The following is a 23,775-nucleotide window of genomic DNA, read 5'->3' on the forward strand; positions in this document are numbered from 1 at the left end:
ATGTATCACAGGGCAATGCAACTTTTGATAAGTTAAGGGAGTTATTGCAATTTTCTCAAATAACAAATAAAAACTTTAAAAGTTGCAAATCAGCTTTGTTAAGAGTGAGTTATATTCTAGACACTGGGTCAACCTTGCATCACAAATTTGGCATAACAGTAGACAGGTTTCCAAACTGACAAAATATAATTCACTCTTTAAATGCCTGCAGTGGTATATTTTCCTACTGTTAATTGCTGATCTTATTTTGCACTTTGGTGTCAAATAGCATCTTTGGAATAAGAGAGTAAAGCAACAGGAAGACTCCAGGAAATCTCCATAGCCCTTAACAAATGCAGTGCTTCAGGAAGATAAGTAATCTGAAAGAAATCTTTATTCTTGCTTGACACTTCTCTATTTACTTTATTCTTTTATGGAATGGTCACCATTTAATGAGCAATTACATACAATATTTACTTGAACAGTAAAGTGATCTCAGTGACTTTGACGCAAGCATGATTCTGAGGGCTGCTCTATAAAACAAAGTACTTCACCTCAGGATAGTGTTACAGGGAAAACTTCAGTCAGCAGAGCTAAATTTAAAAGCAGTGCTATTGAAAGATCTAACAACTTGCAAATTTATGATCAGATCTGGTAGCTATTTTTCAGACCTGTTCTCTGCACAGAATTCAAATGGTGTGATAATACAATACATTTTAGCAGAAGTTATAAAAATTAACTATTAAATAAAGCACTGACTGTTTCAGCTCCATTTTCAGTAGTTCCACCTAAGCATCATCAGGATAAGATAGAAGAGTTTGTTCATACTCTTTAGGCATCTCCTTACTATTCTAAATATAAAACTTCTTTATCCCCTTTATTTCTTCCCCCATTTGTTTTCTTCTACTTTATTGTCAATACTATTTTTACTGCTCCAGTACAAAAAAGTGGATTTGATAGAATTATGGTTTTAATACATAATATATTGTGTTGATATTTTATCTGTTACTTTATTGAAAAAATAATACCTTTTTAGTAATAAAAAGGAAATATTAGGCTAGTCAGGAACTGACACATGTTTTCCTCTCATCTGATCATAGTTTACAGTAAAATTAAAGCACCTTTATAGTCTCTGATCTAAACAAAGAGATCTGAATGACATCAATAGTTACTCTGCATAAGACAGTACATGAGAGAGCTCTTGCTGCTGCATCCACCTTCACCATACAGCCTAGGGAACCATTTTAACAAAGAAACTTGGACAATTATGCCAATACTAAATATGGACTTGACAATACAAAAGATACTCCACTATTCTGGCTAATGAAGTTAAGCTTGAGTCATAACAGAGTGGCCATAGGAAGTAGAATCTGAGATAAATTGCTTGGATATCCCTGACAATCTGAGACAGATCCTACCAGAATTTAGAGAAGCTCTTGAGGAGGATTTGGCACCTTTAATTGATGCAAGACCTCAGGCCAAGAGGGCTACCACAAAGGTTTAACATGCCAAGTGCTTCATTTTCTTTGCTTTGCTATTTGATGTTAAACTTGGTGCAGTTATCATAGCATAAGGACACAGGCAAGGCATAGTTTGTGAGTGGAGAAAATATCTTTATCAGAAAGAAAGGGTGTATGTAGAAAAACAAACTTCTTTTCAGATGTAATCTCTTTTTTTCAGAAGACCTTCAGGACAAAGTGGTTGTGCACTCAACAGTATACCTACTGTTTCTAATTATGCTAGGCGTTCTTATAAACAGTGTTGTCTATAAAGCTTGCCTTTTCTTACTAAGATATCAGGAATATAGCTGGTTCCAAAGGCCTGAGAGCTTCCCTGCAACAGAAAGTTTGCCATATGCCACGAGTCATCTCAAGTCTTTGCAGCTCATTTTTTTTCTTAACAGAATATAAAAGCCATCACAAAGTTTATGCACATGGATTGAGTATATGATTCAAGATGTGTATGTGTACCTGGGTATATACAAGCACCTTTTGAAATGGTAACACTTCATTAAAAGAAAGGACTGGAACAAAGAGCCAACACAAAATAAAATGTGCCTGTGAAATCCTCAAAGTCAGGATTGAAACAAATGTTTTAGTTAATATTCAGTCTCAATTCTGTATTGCACCTAACAAATTCTTTTTTGAGGCCAGGTAAAAGTTAGTTAAATATTCATTAGTTTAGTGAAAAATTTTCTCCTCAAAACATTAACAGACAAGGATGCATCGCAAAGGTAGTTGGAGAAAAAGATTTACTTATGGGAAGTGATTTGAAAAGTGTCATATGAAAGGAAAGAGCTTCCCTGCCAATCCTTTTCAAACACTACCTCTTTCTTTCAATGGAAAAAGACTGTTAGTGATTTTGTTACTTAATGGGACTGGAGATAAATTAGGCAAGTGAGATATTGCCTAGCTCTGCTATCATCACTGATCTCAGTTGGCCGTCTTCTATTCTACACCCTTCTAGAGGGGCTGAGATTCACCTCAACTGTGAGAAATCTTGACATGCACATCAAACCCATGCATTTAAAATCAGCTGCAAAAATATATAGGACTATTTTGTTTCTGTTGTGTTTGTTTCCTAGTCAGACATGGCAGCTCTTCAGTAAATCAGGTTGCATGTCGATAAAGCAAAAAATTAAAATAAGCAGGTTATAATTTACACCTATCAAACTGCATAGATTTAGTAGACCATTTTTTTCTGTATGTAGTTGCCTGCTCTGTGGTTACTCCAAAGGCTGCCACTAGTCCAATTTGTTATCTTCATTGGATGGTTTTTACTTAATGACTTGGGAGTGCTGATTTGTTAATACATTTTCATTTTTTCTCTTTGACTGTACTCTGAAGGAAAGACATAAATAATTCCTTATCAATCTAATGTCTCCCTAACTATCTTTAACAGCAAGGTTAGTAGCTAAAGACCCATCTTCTCTCTTTTGATGTCAATCTCTTCCTAATTTATATATGTAAAATTTGTATTTGGCATAGAAATCAGAAAATTCAATGTACTAAGTATACACAAAGTGCTAAAGATTTATAAAGAAAGAATATTTACAGGTTGAACTTTATTTTGCATTTACTTGTTTTGAGCATAATTCTAATTATTACAAACAAATTATATTAAAAAGTTGCATGAATATCTGTTTTTAGTCTTTATTATGAAAGTTTCTCTTTGGACTTTATTTTTTTTAATAGACTGCTCATATTTCTACATACCACGTATAGTATGCCATGTTCTAAAATGGTATTGTGGAATGTGGAGAATTTTGTTTTGGGGAAATAATAAATTCCTTTGGCTCTGTACAAAAGGCTTTATTCATCCCTCAGGTGCATGATCATTATCTGGATCTATCTTGGCTTTTCCCTTAATTTAAACAAGAGCCACCTACTGTAAAATCATCTTTTTTGCTTACAGACACGTGTAACTTGCAGATGTGCAGCCTCTTATATTAAAAAATGTACTGATTTCAGTTTCTAAAAAAGTTATGAAGACTTAACTAATTAATTAATGAATGAAAATTAACACTGATTCCAATAACAAACAGTTTTTCTTGCTTTCAGGTTGAAATTCAGTCTAACCTGAGAGGAAAATATGAATCATATTGCAATTTCTAGTGAAGTTGTTGATGCTGCTATGCCATGCCAAAGCATCTCATTAGAGCATCATGCATCCTTCAGGGACATGTTGCATGCATTCTCAGATGCAAAATACAGAAAATTATACAATGTTTCTCAACAAAGTATCTATTGTGTACTGGTTGAAGGCTCATCATCCTACCACATAAGCTCATGGAATGGTGCCTCTGACGAGGAACCATATTTACGGAAAAAAATCAGTGAGTAAACCTCTTACAAAGGGCTTTTTCATGCACAGTGTTTTACTAAAAATCATAAGACACAGAGAAGTGAAACTCAAAACATGCATACAGGCTGCTATGTTCCTTTCCTCTCTAGTGCAACCACTGCATTAACCTGAAAATCTGTGCTAAAACTCAATATGCCTTATTGCAGCCACAGAGTCGTTCCCTTTCCACTTGTGCCTGTGTGAGTGTCTTTGGGTGGGCCCTCACACTGCTCTCTGCATTCCTGCTTTCCATAGCATGTCACTGTGGACAGTTACTCTAGCTCTCCATCTATCCTTTTGTGCCTGGTATTCAGGGGAACCTGTGCAGCATGCAGTTAAAATGAAAATAAAATATGTGTCTTTTCCCTGCTCCTCCTGAGGTAAACACCAACTTCGTTCTACTGACCTGTAACAAAAGGCAGAGGTCAGAAGGACAAAATTCTCTGAGCTGGAGTCCATTTGTGCAGTCTGTTAAATGCCATTAGGTCTCATCAACTTCTCCAGACTTTTCCCAAGGCATTTGTCATTAGCAGCAGAGATCCATATTTAATAGTTTTTTAAGTGTTATTATGAATTTCTTGAGATATACTGAAGAAAAGTATATATACTGAAGAAAATTATTCACAGCATTGCATTAGGAAATCATTTTGTGTTGTCTTATGGAAAGGGATTTATATATAGTGATGTCACAGCACACATTACTCTGCAGAGAGTTACTCCGTTACCCAGCCCTGCTTAACATCCCAGGCTCAGAACCAGTTTGGCCATGATACTCTGTAAGAACTAGTGACTTTGGAGTGCTACATATGAGACACTTCAGACAGACCTGTCTTTCAGAAACTATTAATTGTCTGCCATGAGCACACATTTTGGAGGACTGAAATGGACATCCAAACGTTGAGACCCAACAGAGTAGTCTTTTAGAAAACTTTGGCCTTCATGAACACTGATGTAATTCAGGATTAATGCCATCAAGCTGAAAAGATTACAATAACAAAGAGCAATATGAGATTGGATTTAGGCCTCCAAAGTCTAAAATCTCCAATATATATTTAAAGAGAAATAACTTACTCCAGCATTTGGAAAATGAAGCCTATCAAAAAGCATGAAACCTCCAAAATGTTAGTTGAATGCCAGAAAAGTAATGCTTTAAAAAGTCAAGACAAAAATGCCAAGAGGAACAGAAAGGAGTGATCCAGAAACACTAATGTGTTTATTTCCACCCTGTCTGTGAGCTGAGTGAGACCCGCAGCTCCAAGGGCATCTCTAGGCATTAACTGACATAGTGTCTGCCCTCAGTGGCACGGGTGTCACCTCACGGAATTGAAATATGGATGTAAGATGGAATTAAAGTAAGGTTCCTAACCAAAAAAAATGCCAACTCCAAAACATGAGCCTTATGATGATACCTACATTTAGCCGTGACTTTGTACCCGCCCAGTGGAGGGTCGTGGCCTTCCACGGCATCAAATCCCGCTGACACCAGGACAATCTCTGGATCAAACTCATTGGCAGCTGGCATAATCACAGTCCTGTAGAGTGAAAAAAACCAACCTGTTAAAAATTAAAAGAACTTGTATCCTCATGATATAAATTGCCACAATCTCAAAAATCCACAACAGAAGATATTTTCTTTTAATTAAACCAATCTTCATGGTAGCTGTCCAAAACCAAACACAGTCCAAGGCTTCAATTAATTTCTTTCTATATTCACTCTTTTTTCTTTTCTACAATTGAGGAAAAAAAATAAATGCAGGTACATGTGAAAGCCTCTAATATTACACACACATCTGTGCCTGTTTTATTCTGCTGCCTATAAAAAGCTGCCTCTTCCAGGGAAGTGACTAATGGTTTACAGAGAGCACTCAAAGCCTGAGTGGAAACCCGGACTGCTCCAGTTAGTGCGAACTTGGTGTAAATTTGAACTATAAATTTCTTTTGGGAAAATGTTTGCTTTCCAAACTTCTTTTTTTTCTTCTTAACATTTTTAAATGTTTGTCGAGGTGGGGGGTGACTCTAGCAAAGGAAAAACATGAAATTCCCTTAATCAAATCCAGACTATGTTGTCAAGCCTTTCCAAGGTCAAGCATAACAGGAATGTGACAACCACAAACTAGTGACAGCAACCCCTGCTGGCGTCGGAAGATAATTCAGCCCTTCACAGTCACAAAGATTCCACTTTTTTAACCCATTCCTTGACAAAGTTCCATGGGGATATTTTGTTGCTTTGGTTTTGCTCTTATCCAAACTCAAAACATTGAAGGTGTGTTGAAGCAGAAGACAAAAGCCTGCGTTCTGCACTCGAAGCTGCTTTCTTCCAGGCTGAATTTCTGAAGGGAAAGCATCCAGGTGGTTTTTACTAGTGCAACAAATACTGAGCCTGTAATGACTGGGCTAGTCAGGGGAACATCACTAATATTAAAAGCCAAATATACAAATGAATGTTCTATTCCAAATATAGTAACTCAAGGAAATCTCAGTTGATCTGCACTGGTCAAAACCTGAAGATCAATTCTGCGCATGTGTAATATCATTTGCTTTAGTTCAATATTTACTTTTTTATCATTTAATTAATTTATGCCAAAGAGATCATGTTTTTGTGGAAAGATTAAGGTTTTCTGTGGGGGGAAAAAAGTTCATTAATATTTTAACAACTCCTTAGATTTTCCTTTAGTTCAGTTTTTGATCTGTTTTATAAACCTGATTTTGTTCTGATTTCTTCAAAGGTAATTTTCATATTAGGAAAGTGTTCCTTATATATATAGTCAGAGAAAAAGTGAATTCAGAATAAGGAAAAAGACTTTGTCAGGGCATACAGCATTTCAATGAATATTGTTTTACATTAGAAAAAAAAGATAGAAGCAACTCCATTTTTCTAGTGAATTTGCTGAAATTGCACTATGAATGTCTGCAGGCAAAGTGATGCAATTTGTGAAATATTCCTTTTTTTACATGTCATTAGTAGGCCTCTGCTGAAGCATGGATTCCAGTATGGACACAGACCAACTTGAGAGAACAAAAGGAAAGAAAAAAATTCTAAAAAGCATGACCCAAGTGGATAAAATGATAGAATTATAATTGTTTGATTCACATAACATGAGAATAAACATTCAAGTCCAAAAATATATAGGTGGTTGTTGCAGGAGGAAAGAAATATTCTGCATTTCCACTGTGGATAGGACGTGAAGTAGTTGCAGCAGGAAAGCTGTAGTTCAGACACCAGAAAAAGCTTTTTAATAGTAAAGACAGATAATAATTTAAATAAAATGTTTAAGAAAATTAAAGAGTCTCCACCTCTTTAAGGTTTTTATAATAGTTAAAACAGATATCCATCAAACTTGCTACAGGTTCAAGCTGACACGACCTTGAGGCAGAAGGTCAGATTACTTCCTTTCTAGGTCTTTTTTCCTGTAGTTCCATGATGTGTAACTATATAACACACAAAGTACACATATTAATAATTACATTAGACACTACAGTGACTGAACATTTTTGCAGGCTAATCTCCACAAAGTTAGGGAACAGTATCAAGAAGAAATATCTCCTATGAAACCACACTTTATCTTTCTTTTGTACATGCGTTCTGATACTCTAGCTATATGTTCATTGTCTGAAGCAACACATACTTCCCAAACTTCCTCACGTCTGCAACTCATGCGGCATGGATCCTGATTAGTGATGAAGACTGTGGCCAACATGCAATCTTGATCTGTCCCCATAGCACAATATATCTTTAATGCTTAAAGAAGGAGGGGTCCTGTAGAGAACCCGCCCTATCCGCAGCCACTTGAGCTTTTGCCCTCCTCCTCCATTCAAATTTCCTCAAATTCAAGTCAGGCTCTGGTTTTTATTCCTTCATGTCCAATAAAGTGGCAGCACCACAGAGTACAGCATGGACAATGCTCAGGAGTCAGAGGATGGAATGTGTTCAGTGCAGACAGAAATTCTGGTAACTGAAGTTGCCGAGCACTAACAAACAACCAGGCTAACACAGAATGAGATTTTTGAGTCTTGTAATTTGGAACATTGGAAAAATCTGCCACACTTCCACCACATTTCAAGGCCTTGCTCAAAAGCATAAAGATGTCAGCACATTTTTTTATAACTTGGGCAAAACAATGCATTTGACCCTTAATCTCATTCTTAGAAGCAGTAAAAATTGTTTAGCCACAGTTTCTTCAAAATTTTTTCAAATAAATATGTCTGACATGAAAACTGCCAGCCACACTGGGTAACATTAGTAAAATTATTAAATACTGAAAACAAGGTCTTTCAGCACAAAGTACCAGGAATAGCTATTAACTCCATCTTTAATAGAACTGAACAGGAAATAGTAGCATATTTATAAATTCTCTACAGAAATTATATATAGGAATCTCAGCTAAAGGAAGGATAAGGCTATAAGGATATTAACCAGAGGTGACATTTAGAATTCACTGTTTTGTTACTGCTTTCAGTATTACCTGAATTCACATGACTAAAATAAGACATGAGGGTTTTTCTGAAAGAATTTTTCTTTTAAAAATGCACACAGTGTCTGTCAGATTTCACCAGAGGAATATCATCTTACTTTTGCTATAATACTGTCTCACAAATTATGACAAAACTTTGTTGCTTCTACTCTGCATACTACGTACCAAAAGCGCTAACCTATGTGCCCACAAGACCTGTGTCTTTGTTCATTTCTCTTTCGCCCTCTGTAATACTGAGGGACTTGGAATGTCAGGGCTTATCCATCTTATACTGTTCTTGATTTAATACTGAATAGAAGCCCTTAAGGACTTTTCTTTAAAAAAAGACATTATGGAAAATGTAATCTATTTAGTAGGATAGCAAGCCTGACTCTTCTCTAAAACATCTCAGGGTGTCTGTGGTCCTTGTTAGCCAGGACTAACTGGCTATTTGGTTACCAAGACTACTATTTGGTCTTTCAAAAAGATGACAGCTACAAGTCAGTTGCAGAGAGGATCATATAGACATCAGACATCTAGTTCCTAAATCCCTAATCCAGTCTTCCTCTACATCAACACACATTTGAAGTTGCTCCTCTTTTGAATAACTGCTATAAGATCTGTGCTTAGAGAAGAGCAGCTTAAGGTCTAGAAAACATCATAGCTTTTTGTTTTGGACTTTGTGTATGTAGGACCTCTCTAACCTTTGTCTTGCCTTGGCAGGAACTCCTTTGTGGCACAAAACGTGTAAATTCCATCACAAAAACGACAGATACTAACCTATCTTATGAAGTGCTGTAAGCACTCATACACATACATTTAAAAATACGGACTAAATCTCACCAGGACATAAATAAAACCTTTTGGCATTTGCCACCTCTCAGGCTTCCGTGCCTCTATTATCCCTGAATAACTGTCTTCAGAATAATGTTTTGAGGTTGGCAGCTTTGAAGAAAGCCTACACAAAGCACAATATTCCACCTTTTTTTTTTTCACACAAAAGCAGTGTGAAGCTCACTTCTCCCTTGTAAACATGCTTCTCCTACCTCAGGACACAGAATGGTTGGGCAGGCAGGGACAGCTACTGACCTTTCACTGTCTCTTGGGAGTAAAGAATCATCAGACCCTGTCTCTTGTTCCTTTCCCATCTCATTTAAACCCTGGAGGGCACAGCAAGGTGTAAGAAAGAGAAACCATCCATTGCCTGCCTCCTCTGGAGCTCTAGAATCACAGCACTTTCTTCTCAATTGCCTAAGAACAGAATCCTTTGAATCAGATCCTAACAGAAAATATTCTAAGGTTTTTTTTAAGGCATACAACTAGCATTGGTCATACACTAACAGATATTCATGTCAACCTTCCCAGATTCCTCAGACCAACCCTATGCTCAGAAGTTGGGCTGCAGCTGGCAGGTTTTGTTATGGTGCAAAGTGTAAGTTGAATATTTACCTTCTTATTATTTAATCAATTCATGCAAAGAGATCATGTTTTTGTTGAAAGATTAAGGTTTTCTGTGGGGGAAAGAAGTTCATTAATATTTTACCAACTCCTTAGATTTTTCTTTAGGGATCAGAAATCCTTTGCAAGGATGCATAGGCAGCCTGCACTCGGACCTAGGTAGGAACAGTTATTACCTTACCCTCAGCAGGAGTAAGAAATATGATTTAGCTTCTGGCCATACGTCACCAGATAGGTACGGACTGGGGACTGGCAGGCAGGCCATCAGCTTCCTTCTTGAAGCCAGCTGGGCTGCAGGGGTTATCAGCAAACAGAAGTTAATGCTAGGATCCTTCTCTGACGAAATGAGTGGTTTTTCTCAGAAGAGAAATTAATTTTATTCTTCCACTATGACTCACACTCTCCTCTACTCCCTTCTCCAAAGAAAATAAAACACATAAAAGAGATATTTATTTTCTGTGATCCTGAATCATATAGAAGCATAAATATTTGGTATACTGTATTCACCTAATGATGACAGCAGACTTACAGGGGCATCTTTCCTGGCTGACTGTTTCTTTCTTTTCTCTCACATTTTCATTAATAAACATGTCAAAGCCTGAAAGCTTGAGCAGCTGGATCACAGGAGTTATTTATCCGTGCTGAACCTTGCAGTTACAATGGAACTGTGTCCTCCAGCCCAACACAGTGCAGATCCTCCTTTAAGTCTGATGGTACTGGGAACAGAGCATATGTCTGGGAAGCTGAAAAGATTCCTTTTTGTCCCACTAAGATTTCCCCAAAGAATTAATATGTTCCATTTGGGTATGCTGCTGTCTGCAGAGAAGGCAAGGGATGCCTTCCAGTTGGGTGTAGTCCTAGAGAAAACATCAGGCATGTGATCCTCCCCTCCCCACCAATCTGAACATCAGATGCAAGACATTAAAGAGATTCTACCAAGGGACTCTGTTCCTTTTATTCTTCCATTCTATTTTTGAACATTTAAAGCACATGGTTAGGATGCTCCCAAACATTTGTTCTCCCAGAAGAGATTGCAGAGAAGTACCCAACTCAGAAATGACTGAAATGACTGCAAGTACCATCATACAGAGCTGGAAATCTCCAAAGAAAGTTAAGCTGATGTATACAGCTAGAATTCCTTTGCTGTGTGGGTAATTTAAGAGGGAAATGAGCAGTCCAGGACAGTAATTTATGTAAATGAGAGAGAAACCCCCACACTGTTCTAAAACAGCAGATTGGAATGTCTCAGTAAAAAATTATTTGCTCTTTCCCTGAAAACCTCCAGTGTTTTTATCCAGTGATCTCAAAGTACTTTCAGAACATTAATAAATGGAAAGGCTCATATCTTCAGCTGGTATAAATCAGTATAGCTGTTTCTGATTGCATAGTCCTTTAAAGCAAGCATTTTGTGTACCCACTTCACAGATGAATCAGCTAAAACTAAAAGCTGGTAAAAGACTTGAATAAATTGCTTGGTTTTCCTTGGAAAAAACCTCGAAAGAAAATGCAGGAGACTAAGTTCACTACTTCAACTAGTAGAAAATGCTATTAAAGCACTGTCATATATTTAGTTATACCAGACCTGTATTTTGCAAGAAAAATATGTACAATGCATTACTGCTATTAGAGTGGGGGGGTTGCCACCAAACGGAGACCCAGTCTGTTGTTTGAAAGAATGTAGGTCTGCCTACGGATTCTCAGTTTCACATCCTGCAAATAAAATACTATTCCAAACAATCACTATGTTGTCCTACCTTAAAATTACACATTTAAGTATGTTGTTGAATGCACCATGACATGAATAGATCAGAAAGTATTTAAAAGGTTGCCCCAGTAAGTATGTGGAACTTATGGTATCTATTATTTTTATGTGTTGTTTGCACATATGTTTTAACGTAACACAATATCAGGTAAGGTCTATCCTCAAAGAAAGCTACATAACATTTCTGTACAACTATTGGATAAATGTTTTTTCTCCATATTAATTGAGTTTTTACTAATGTCTCTCACTACAATTTTGGTTTACCCTCATGACATTTCTTTATGCCACTTCTACTGTCAGCCTGAGTTCACCAAGGCCACACCTGAGAACTTTCCCCCAAAACTACTTGCTGACTGTCATCCGACCATCAGCTTTGTCCTGGACTTATCCTCCAAGGTATGCCTAAATTCTGCACATTTTAATGGTATTAGTTTCTAAATTGTATCTTTTATATAAGTTCTATCTTTATGGCCTTTATTTTTATATCTTTTCTTTTATCCTTATAGGTTTTCTTTTTATAACTTTTAAATAATTTTATTCTTCTCTATTTTTTATAACCACAGTCAATATTTTCATTTTTATTTTATAGTTACCTTATTTGTTTTCTGGAAATAAAAAATATATTTTTCTTTTATTCTTCAAGGGGCAAAAGGTACCACATCAATACAAAATCCTTACTGCTGTAAATCATGGTCGTTTCACTGGGGTTTACACATGCTATTAAATTTAAGCACATACCAAAGTGTTTAAAGGGTTAAGGTCTTCCATGGATGCACCCAAGTTAGTAATTTCAAATGTTATAATTGTAGGAGTATATAAGTGCCACTGAATGAAAAGTTTCAGAAACACAAACAACCTTGTTGCTTTTTTTTTTTTTTGTCTTTTGAAGATATTTGTAAAGCCTAAGGCTATTATTCGTGGGTTCCTTTTTAAATTAATAATTATTTTGGCATCCTGCAAACAAGTTTCCTGATTTCTATTACAGATGGAATTGTAACATTTGAAGCACTCAAAAAGCATAAGAAATGTTGACTAAAATATTTGCTGATCCTTCCATTTTTGTTATTTAGAAAAGTGGTCTCAATGTGATTATAAGGACTCTCCTACATTTAATCTACAGTGTGCCTTAGTCAGACTCTGAACTAATAAAAAAAGAACCAAAATTTAAAAAGTTAACAAACAGGAAATATGATAGAGATATTACTTTGTGGTTTTCAGAATTCACTTAAAAATTAATAGTATAGTCCAGTAAAATTATCCGATTTCTAGACATGTGGGCAAATGTATATAAGCATGTAAAACGCACATTCACATCCATATTCAGAACAAAGTAAAATTCAAAGTTCAGTGGTATTGGGTAAAGGGATTGGCCAAAAATTACGGTAAGTAAGCTTGTTCAAAGGCTATGGGACTGTGTATCTCTCAAATGATTATAGGTTGAAAGAAGAGGTTGCCTTCAAAGGATCAAAGACTTCCAGCTGCCCAGTATGCAAATATAAAACCTTCTATGAAAATATAGGCCAAGATAGCTCATGCAATAGCAGGATATCTCCTTACAGAAAAATTTTACCCTGACAAGTGATTGGGTAAAAAATCTGCATTTTCTATTAAATGTTCCTCTGGTTTTTTGGTCTTATTTGCAGAAGTACTGGCATGATGAAAGAAAAATTTACTGTCTTTGTACCTTTTATTTGTTTCTCAGATCTCAAACAAAGCTGGCTGGTGCCATGCCATCTTGTGCAACAGAAATAAAACTTATTTCTTAAGTTCCAGCTGGTAGCTAAAGCACTGATGTGGCTTCCAAGAGCTATACAACTGAAGATGACATATAAGAAGGAGGAAATAAAGGTTTAATTTGCAAAGATGGGTCTTAAAATAGAACACAACATGACTTAAAATAGCATCACCAACACTGAGAAAGTAAAATGCCATTTTAAGTTAATTGGTTTTCTATCAAAGCCATTCTAACATGTATGGGAAGTGGTATTGACACTGCCAAATTTTACCCTCAAGTATTGTTTAAGATAGCATTTAAATTCAAGCTGTAACATGTTCCTATCAGAAAAATCAGTTCAGTGTCTATTTCTTGTTTTTACTTTACTTTGCAGGGACCGGGGGGAGAAGTAAATCTTTAGCAGCTTTTCTGCCATAAATACAATAATCACATTTGGGGGTATCCTAAGTATTCTCTTTCAAAATTTGCATGGCTGCTTAGAACTTATTACATTTCTATCAAGCCTGAGTATACACTACAGTATTTTCCGTAACACAATAACTATCAGTTTTGCCTTTCTACTAAGTAGTTTCTTTCAATGGTATTCCATTATAAAAGTCAGTGGACTTGGCCTAAAATATCAACATAATAAACTAACAATACTACTAAAAAAGGTCATTGCTCCCAGTAAATCTTCTTGCATTGCTCGTTAGAAGACAAAAGTGTTTTAATATCAGAAATAGTTAAATACAAAGGTAAAAATTTGCCACAATGTGTGCATTTATAGTGTTCACAAAATGAATGACAGCATGGTATCCTCTCTGAGAAATTTCATATGTCTATAACAAAGCATATTATTTTGAGCATATTCTACCATTTGGTGTGTTTTTTGAGTACTTGACACTTTTCAAATTACTTAGCAATCTAAGAACAGTACAAGAGAAAGGAGAGCATAGTACCTCTTTTACTTACACTCCACAGGAATGATGGAATTAGGGAAAAGAAGGAAATGGTGGTGTTCTGAATAAATTAAAAAGAGAAGAGGGCTCTGGTGCATGAAGTTTGCCTCAAGTCCAAAATCTAACCTCCTTCTTTATGAAAAAGACTTAGAAAAGCTTTCCAGTTTGGGCGTATATCATATAGTTTGACAAACAGCAGGAATGAGGAAAACATGCTACCTAAAATTTATTGTTATTGATTGTACAACAGCTCAGTTTGCGATGTCAACAATCTGCTTATGTCACCACTGGAGTGATTACCAGAGAAGTTTAAAGTCGATTTCAGTTCTTTCAAAAGTGAGATGTGGGCAAGAAGGGAAGGCAAATCTTCTTTAAAAATGCCTGGTGAGATGAATTAGAGGGGTTGCATTTTTCATGGGACCCGTAGATTGAGTGGGTAAAAATACAGAAATCCCTTGGAAAAAATACTTTTACCACAAAATTTGCTAAATTTCTGAAAAGTGCATTTTGCCCAGAAGGGGATTTTTTTTTCCTTTCCTTTTAAATGAAAAGAAAACAAACATTTTCTAGAAATTAAATTATTCATCAAGGTCACGGCCATTTGCAGAAGCATAATTTTTCACATGCTGTATTCATCAAAATGGTTGTGAATACAAAGTATGTGAAGTTGTCTTAATTTTTTTCTCAGAGGTCTCTACATATTCTTTCTTGCTTTGTCTTCTATTTCCTTTCATATACTCATAATTACTTTTAAAGGTATTTTCTGTGTATGTGGTTTTCTGGCTTATCATTAAACAGAAATGTCACAAGTTTCTGGATAGCCACTGTTATTTTATTGTACATTATGTTGTCACTATTCCTTTGAAGTAATGTTATTCAGAAAATTGCTCATATGGCTAATCTCATTTTTCAGTGCTTATGAGGCATTCTTTCAGTAGGAAGAGACAAATGTATGTCACTTCCTCTTGTTTTTTCTTAAGGAACAACATACCCTGGTAGAAAAGGAACACATGGACATTTTCTTACAGCCAAACCAAATTAACTGACAGGGAGTGTCTCTGATTTCAGACAGGAAGATATTGATGCTACAGGCAGCAATAGTACTCAGCACTTCTGTATTAGTAAATATGGGCCTATTTGTTTGTCTCATGCGTGGCAGAAGTTTGTCATTGGAACTTTGATTGACATTGGATGTCTACTTTAGACCATCCTGTTACTCTAGTGTGTACCTAAACAGACCAGCTGGGCTTCATTCTGATAGCCAAAGATACAGCACCCCTCATACAACATGGTTAAAAAGTACAGAAACACCAAGTCTTCTCACTTTACCTAAATTAAATGTCACTTAATGGAACCCATACTGATACAATTTTACTGGAGGTTTAGGGGAAATATTTACAGATAATTTAAGGTAACCCAGAAAAGCACTTTACAATCCCTGTCCCCACTGCAAAAATCTCAGAAAGAAAGAGAGAAGGTATTTGTGGGAGCAAGGAAAATGCTCACACTAAAGCACTAATCTCTAGGTACCATATAGTGTTAGAAGCGACAACATTTTCTGATGCAGTTTCAGCTACTGTTTGGTTAGAAATGTGACCTGTTGCTGGCTCTGGGTAGTTTGGAGGAATCCTGTCTCTTATATTAACCTATCCCTTCTCTTCCCCTACACTCATTTTGCTCAACGAAACAGAGGAAACATGATAGACTCAAAGACAGAGAAATCTGGATATCAGTGCTTACAAATTAACTGAATTGAATGTGACTAGGGCAACTCAACTGACAAAGAAAAGTACCAGACTTGTGCAGGGAGTAACATCAGGTAGGCTAATGTTTTAAAATATGAAGCACTCTCTTGCAAGAGAGTTACACCTATAACTTAAAGAATGAAGTCAAAGAAAGGACTGGAGGGAGATAACGCTTAGGGAAATATGAAGCCAAATATTAAGGATCATGGGAATTTTGTTTCTAATTTGAGAATTATGAAAAAAATAGGGATTTATACCTGCAATTAAAAGGGAAGCAGTTTCATATAGGAAAGAACTTTAAATATTAAGGAATCAATGTCACAAATAGGAAGTTTGATAAAATACAAAAGTAGCAAAGGAATCTGCATTAACACAATATCTAAAAAACCCCAAGATGGTTAGAAGATACTGTATCATCTTCAGAGAAACTTAAATAATGACAAAAAGGATACATGTTCCCATTCACAGACACAATAAGGGAAACAAAAAGATTTTCTTAAGCACATCTGGAAGGAGAAGAACAAAAGGAAAACCAAAGAGCTCTGAAAAATAAGGATTGAAGACACTACCACAGAATTCAGGAATAACATGACTCCTGCATAAATGTTTCACAGCTTTTGTTTTTAAACAAGGAAGGAATAGTGAACAGTAAAGCACTTGAAATGTCACCCCAAGAAACAAAACATGACAATCTAGATATACTGCAATGTGATTTAATATTTTGCTTAAGCTTCCAGTGACTTCATGGAGCCAACATTTCTCCTAATAGATTTTATTTGATGTCTGCAAAAGAATTATAGAAAGTCTTGTGGTCCTACATCAATTATAACTCTTTCAGTGGTGTACATGGAAGAAGCCTTTTGTGCCAGGCATTTTACAGCAGAAAGGCAATTCCACTCACCCCAAGAGAGTCATACTGATACAATGCTAATCTGTTTGCCAATACAATCATTTCCACCAACTCTTCATGTTGCCAGGACCCCTGAAGAAGGTCAGAGGAAAAATGAAGGTGAAGTCTGGGATTTAAGTGAAGAGTATCTAGAACGTACATTTTGATGTTGCTGAATTTGCCTTTCCCCCATGAACTTGCATCTCTGCACTTCTGCTACAAAACTGAACTGTTCACACCTCTTTCAATCATTTTTGGATCCTATTTGGAGTGATAAATTGGATAGTCTCTTCAACAGAATGAAACAAAAAAGACTTTTTCTACCATATGTTACAGTAATAAAAGAGAAAGCTGTTTCCCATTATTGGCTGGTCCATCCTCATGTAGTCAGTTGCCTTGGAAACTGAGATTGATTATAATTTCAAGAAAATGTAAGAATGAACTGAAACACATAGTTCCTTTTTCAATGTTTGTCTCAATTTACAGTGTTGAAACAAGTAACAAAAGCATGCCTACACATGATTTCCACTTCCAACTTTATTTTTGTTGCACTTATCTCTCAGAGTGACAATCAAAATAATATATCTTAGATTGGATACATCAGTAAAATAGTTATGAAGTTTCAGAAAACATTGCAATAAATGTAAGTCAAACGTATATTCAAAGCAACATAGTTAAAAAAAAAAAGAAAAAAAAAAAAGAAAAAAAAAAGTTGTTCTTCCAGATTTGATATCTGGATGATACAGTATCTAGGTATCATATAATTCAAATTCTTCACTCTGTCCAAAAACTTGAACTTTTACTGAAGCCAAAATATATTTGATAAAACGTTCATTTTCCAAGTATTTCACAGACCCCTTCAGGAGTTCATAAGCATTTCTATCTTAAGGATCTGACTTAAATCAACTTCAGTGTGCTTACTGCAAATAAATTATCATTTATTCATTAAATGTTTTTGTCATTTTAAATTCCTTACTTAAAACTGCCAATAGAGCTTGTGGACTGTGCAAAGATCTACTTCAAAAGCAGCACTTTTCATGTTGCTCTCTTTAGTTACCAACTGTTCCAAAAAACTCTGCAAAGATCTTTTTGCTGTGAGTTCAATCCCACTTGCAAACCTATATTTAAAAACAAGGAATTCTACACCAGCTGAGAAATTTGGCACACTCTTCACATCTACTCTTTGTTAAAATTACTCTTCCAACATAAAATTGCCAAACCTGTCACAGGGAGTTGTGCAATTACAGTGAATAGGAAGACGTTTTTATCATTGCTAATACATGGGAGGTGATCCAATAGATTTTAAAGTTGTGGCCCCTTCAAGAAAGGTTAGAAGACTCTTGGCACATAAGCAAAAAGAATTTTTGAGCTCTTCAGCATGAACAGCTAAGGAAAAAATTACTTATTAAAATCTGTAATCTTCATATTGTTTTTCTGTAGTTAGTTCAGTCTTTGGAAAAAAACCCAGAACTCTAAGTTAGTACAATGTTTAGGATAAGTAAAGAAGGATTCAATATATAATGATTTAAGTTGATTTTTATTTTGCAGTCCTAATTTCAACAATTTCTGACTTTTGTGAATTCATAATATTAATCAAATAATATCTAACATTTGATTTTTTTCTTCTCACTTATTGGACAATTCATGTCTTTTTTTAATTGAGCTCTGCATACTTGACAGACATTGCTAATCAAGTAGTTTGCAATGAATTTTCTTATGTAGTGCTAAAAAAAAATATTTGTATTTTTAATATTATTTAGCTCATATAGCTATAAAAAGACATTGAAATAGCACAAGTATAATTATAAATTTCATGTCATAGCCTTTAAATGGTTAAAAAGTTCTTTATTTTATATCTTGAATTCTAGGAAAAATCTGAGCTTTTAGTTGTAAATCTTGAAATTTATTTTCAATCTCAAACAACAATTGGTGCCCTGACACTGGGAATCCTGGCAAACTGTCAGTCCAAGTAGAAACCCACAGTCAGGAAGGAAATAGTTATTTTTTAAAAGACTTGACTGTGGAATGAGAGCTGGTAAAGTCTTGCTTGCTATAACACAAAGCAAGTCAGCTTTCCCACCACCTTGTTGCACTGCTTTCCTCAACGAAAAAGCAATGATAGAGATGAGGAGTATCAAAGAGCAAAAAGTACTTAAAAATAAGCTGATCCTGCCAAGGCTGATATTTTCATCTTCCCTCTGGCTCTATTCCATTCTCTTTAAATTCCATTGAATCACCAAAGAAGAACTCTGGCCTGATCATGGAATAAAACCCCCAACAAACCCAACAAAAAAATCAGTGACTAAACCAACAAATGAGAAGTGCTCTAGCTTGTAATCTAAGAACTTCTTTTAGCAGGATTGCTAACTATTGGTGAATACAGCTCAAGAATGGCTTAAAGAAACTGCTGCAGCTCTAGAATACAAAGTATTTCTGTAATTCATGCATATAACATACAGATAAAAGCGTTTAAAATGGAAAAAGGCATATTTTGTTTCAACAGCTACAGGGTACACATGCATCTTCTGATTTGGCTCAATACCTAAATGCAAGTGAAGCCAAATCCTGAGGCGCAGGCTTTCCAGACTTGTGCTCTCTTTAACACTTCCTACATTCTCCTTCCATAAGTTGAAAAAATTCAATAAGAATTTTTTTAATTCACAATCCTATATAGATGTAAATAGTGATTTATTATTAGGGCATTAAGGTTATTATTAGAACAGGCTATTGTGAGAAAAAATGGTGTTCTTGGACATATGTAGAAACCCATGGGTTTTGTTTATCTTGCTATCAATGCATTCAATTTTAGGCTCTGTACAGCTTTAAAAGGAAGCATATATTAGCAAAGAATAGACCTCAAGAGGTTTGAAGCTTGGTTTATATAAACATATAAATGTTTTGATGTTTATTTCATTCCTATCTATGCAAGGTCACCAATACTATCAGAATATCCTGTTCTAGAATCTCTGTTTCTAATTCCAGGATGAAAAGATGCACAAAGTTTCACCTTAACCTTTTTAAAATCCTGTTAAAGATTTGTCTGATTCTGAAATTGGACTAAGGGTAAAAGTTTCTTTATTTTATTTTATCCAGACTTGTTCCACCACGTCTTGTGTAAATCATTATAGTCTTGTCTCTCTCACTTCATTGGCTTTTTGGCTTCCATCTGTTTTCTCTCATCTTTTCCTCTACTCTGTCTCATCTGCATTCTCTTTCTACTCTGCTTTCTCTCATCTGCTTGCTCGTTACTATTAGTCCAGCCCTCTGTTTCCCCCCTTATTTCCCAGTTATCTCACAGAGGTGGAAAATGCACGAGACCTGAGGGCTCCACTCTGAGAGATGCTGACCACTTTAATGTCTGTTTTTGGCCTGTAAACTTTATTTATTTATTTAGTTTAAATTTATTTTTTAAGACAGCCCTGGATGTCTTCACTGATGTAAGCATGTTACTTTTCTGAATGTTGTCTAGGGTACATTGTGTTCTTATTCCTGGAAGCATTAAAACTCCACAGGATCCATTTGCACTTTTCACAGAAAAGTGCAACTCCCCAGCGTCCTACCTGCACACAGGTTAGCACAATATCATGGTACATATTTCACTAATCTCTGAAGGGAAGCTGTCAATATTTTGTTGTTGCATGCTATTGTGTCTGTTGTATCTGTATCTGTATTCAGGAGTGTGTTCATTTTAATGTTAATACAATTAATTTAATAATGATGCTGTGATACAAGCAAAAATTTGGGTATCTCCAATGTAACAAAAAAAAAAATCCTTTTAGGATCAGGACCCAAATATATAAATTATTTTATCACTGGAAATGGCTTAACATGGCAGGCTTAATGCTTTACAGCTACCTTTGTGACACCATGGATGTCACAACTCCCTATTCTAAAGCCATAACTTAGCCATTGATGATCAGGGATAATCATTAATCCTTAAAGAGAATTCAGTCAGAAACTTCCCACTTGAAACTATTTTTTAACTTTCTTAATAAAGAACAACTCTTCACAAATGTTTAAAACTGTACAGTAAAGTACTGACCTTCCAAAAGTGTGCATATGGTCTCATTCCTGGAGCTTTCAGTTTCTTGCGTTTGTGCTCTTTACCTTGTGAACTCCCCAGTGCAGTCCCCTGTGAGAGAAGTCTGGAGATGCAATGCCAAAGCAACTTAGATAAGGTCATCACCTCAGCACCAGGCCCATCATTTAAAGGGTGCGTTGGTGCATAATTCACAGAATTATGAACACATTTCTATGTCTCAGGCTTGGGAACACTGGCTGGACACTTAACTGAACTAACAGTGTCAGTGAAGTCCAGCTGTGCTATGTGCCCCTTTTCCTTGGGACAGCTCCCATATACAGTAAAACGCACCTCCTCCAAGTAAGCACTCCTGAAGTAGGAAAGCCTTATTTATCTTCTGGGACTTACTACTTCTGCCCTCATGCCAGCAAAGATCTGTATTGGTCAAAGCTTTCATTCCACAAACTTGTCCTCCTCATGCTGTCCAAGGAAATCTTTTCAAGCACTCCCCAAAGAAGGTACAAATAGTAAGGTTCTTGCTCTTCCCTGTGTCAGCAGAGGAGGAAAATCACTGCAAATTAGTGCCCTGCTATGGAGAAAACTTCTGGAAACTCCAGAGACTTCTGCAGTTTTCCAGAGGACACAAATGAGATTTAGAGAGGTAACTTGCATGTTGCCTTAATCACAAGAGTCCCAATCTCTTTTCTGTGATTGTGAAAACTGCGAAAGGTCTGAAACGGAGACTGGAGAAAGGATCGTCCCTCTGTTGACAGCACTGCTGTCCTCTGAATGGTAAAAAGGCAAGTGACAGAAGTGGGCTGACTTGGATTTTGTCAAATAAAAGTAGTAGTGTTATTCCATGACATACTGTGCTCTTTTTTTTTTTTTAAAGACTGAAAAGTTTTAAGGCTGAGGTGCTAATTTGGAGCCCTGTCAGATTAAGGGTGCTACTGAAAAAAGTAGCCAGTCCTTCATGCTTTAAATGGAGGCTCTATTCTGAAAGCTGGCATCTGTGCCACAGCTAAAGCAGTATTTATCTTTCAAAGAAATGCTGAGAGTCATGAACCTGAGTGATTTGGAGCTGCTCTATTTATAAGCAGATATTCAAGACAGCATTTTTGGAAGGCAGCCACAGGAGTGTACTGTATTACAGAATAAATCACACTGAAAAGATGCTCCTTGTCAAGTTGGAGATACTTTTAGAAAAGATCAGTTACAGAAACTATCACATTTATGTGACTATTTCTACCTTTATTAGTGACACAAGCTTATTTCATACAAACTGTAAGATCCCAGATGAGTTCCCCTAAGATTTCACACAGATCGCAATACCACAAGCTCTTAAATCTAGTGGAGAAGTCTCATTTTTTATAGTACAATGAAGTACAATTAAGGCATGATCTTCCTCTGACAGGTCTAAAATGATCTCCATCTCAGCTCCTTAGGGACTGTGTTGAAATTTAGCCATTTAAAAGACCTCTAGCCAATGTTTCAACTGTTCTGAACTCTCATAAATATCATCAACTCTAAATTTCTGGAAAGGGTCACTGTTGAGAGGTAATCCCTTCAGGAGTATACAGTACAACCTGACTAAAATACAGTCTCATCCCAGGTTCTTGTTCTCACGTATTGTTGTCTAAGTGCAGCCAATAATATTGGCTACAGAAGGTGCAGTACAAGGATATAACAAAAAGTGTACAACCGAAGTGGCAAACCTCCCACTTACTTCATCAATAAATGAAGTGGATACATTGCCTAGGGACAATGCACAGTGCAGCAGGACACAAAGATGTGTAGCTTTAAAATGAGTCAGTGTAGATACCAAAAAACTTTTGCCATGACTTCATTTTGTACAGGCTATTTCATTGTGCTAAGAAAAGGTAATTTATCTTAGTGCAGTATATTAGCCCCTTTAAAGCTTCTTCCAGTCTGAGAGATTAGTTTGGAGACAGATATAAACTACTTAAGAGTGTGTGTGCTTATGTTTTGACACTGTGTAGTAAAGACAAAATCAATTAGCATGGGTGGTTCATGAGAATTCTGCAGACATATCACAGGTAGCTTAAAGCTGGATTGAACATGCCTACACTTTCTTTGCAGGTATAGAAGTATAGGCATACTCTGTGACATTGGCTTAGAACAGGGGTCCTCAAACTTTTTAACCAGGGGGCCGGCGCACGGATGCAGTGGCAGGCAGTCATCTGCGGCTGCTTGGTTTCCCCCCCAACCCCCTGTGGGGGGTTCTGTAAATACCGGGGGCCAGATTGAGGACCCTGGGGGGCTGTATCCGGCCTGCGGGCCATAGTTTGAGGACCCCTGGCTTAGAACAATATCCCTAACCATATATGGATGAAATAATGGTTAACTGAATTTTCCCAAATGTATGTAAATAACCATTACCTAGAATAGAGATGAAATTAGCCAGAAATGGCATCCAAATTCAGATGCAGACACTTAACCATCTACTGTAGGAGTCTATATGTGAGCTGAGGGTCTAAACTATCATTGTATTTCATGGAGACAGAAGATTCCATTCTGTTACCTATGTGAAGATATCCAGTGGCATGCAGGGGAACCCGTCCTAGCCACCTGCTGACTCTCCAAAAGGGACCAGTCTCCCAGAGATCCTGTGCTATAGCTGTCAGCCACAGCAGTAAATGCAGCTCCTCTAGTGCACCTCACGTGGCACTGAACTTGTATGTTTTGGAGAATTCTATCAAAGGTCCTAGCCCATATAGGCAGTGAAGTCTGGAAAGTTATTCAAACAATGCATATCCCTGCTTAAGGGTGAGTCACACAGCTCTCTCGATTTAGCTATCACCCAGAGCTCCACAATAGGAAAATAGACACCTTGCTCACATGCAGATGCCTGCATTGCAGGGACATGGCTGGAATTCTGCATTTGACCCCGAGTTCATCTGCATTTGTATTCTAGTTTTTAGCCACAACCTAGT

The 23,775-nt window shown here is 36.4% G+C and overlaps 1 protein-coding gene across 1 annotated transcript in view; it reads right to left on the bottom strand.

The window, feature by feature from the left end:
* Positions 1 to 23,775, bottom strand: part of HDAC9 (histone deacetylase 9) — a 278,058-nt gene that overhangs the window by 52,495 nt on the left and 201,788 nt on the right. Inside the window, exon 21 of the mRNA XM_040591758.1 lies at positions 5,236 to 5,354. Within this exon, the coding sequence (XP_040447692.1) occupies positions 5,236 to 5,354 (119 nt within the window). The remainder of the gene's footprint in view (positions 1 to 5,235; positions 5,355 to 23,775) is intronic.

This window comes from Falco naumanni, chromosome 4 (assembly GCF_017639655.2).
Source record: "Falco naumanni isolate bFalNau1 chromosome 4, bFalNau1.pat, whole genome shotgun sequence".
NCBI classification, from domain to species: domain Eukaryota; kingdom Metazoa; phylum Chordata; class Aves; order Falconiformes; family Falconidae; genus Falco; species Falco naumanni.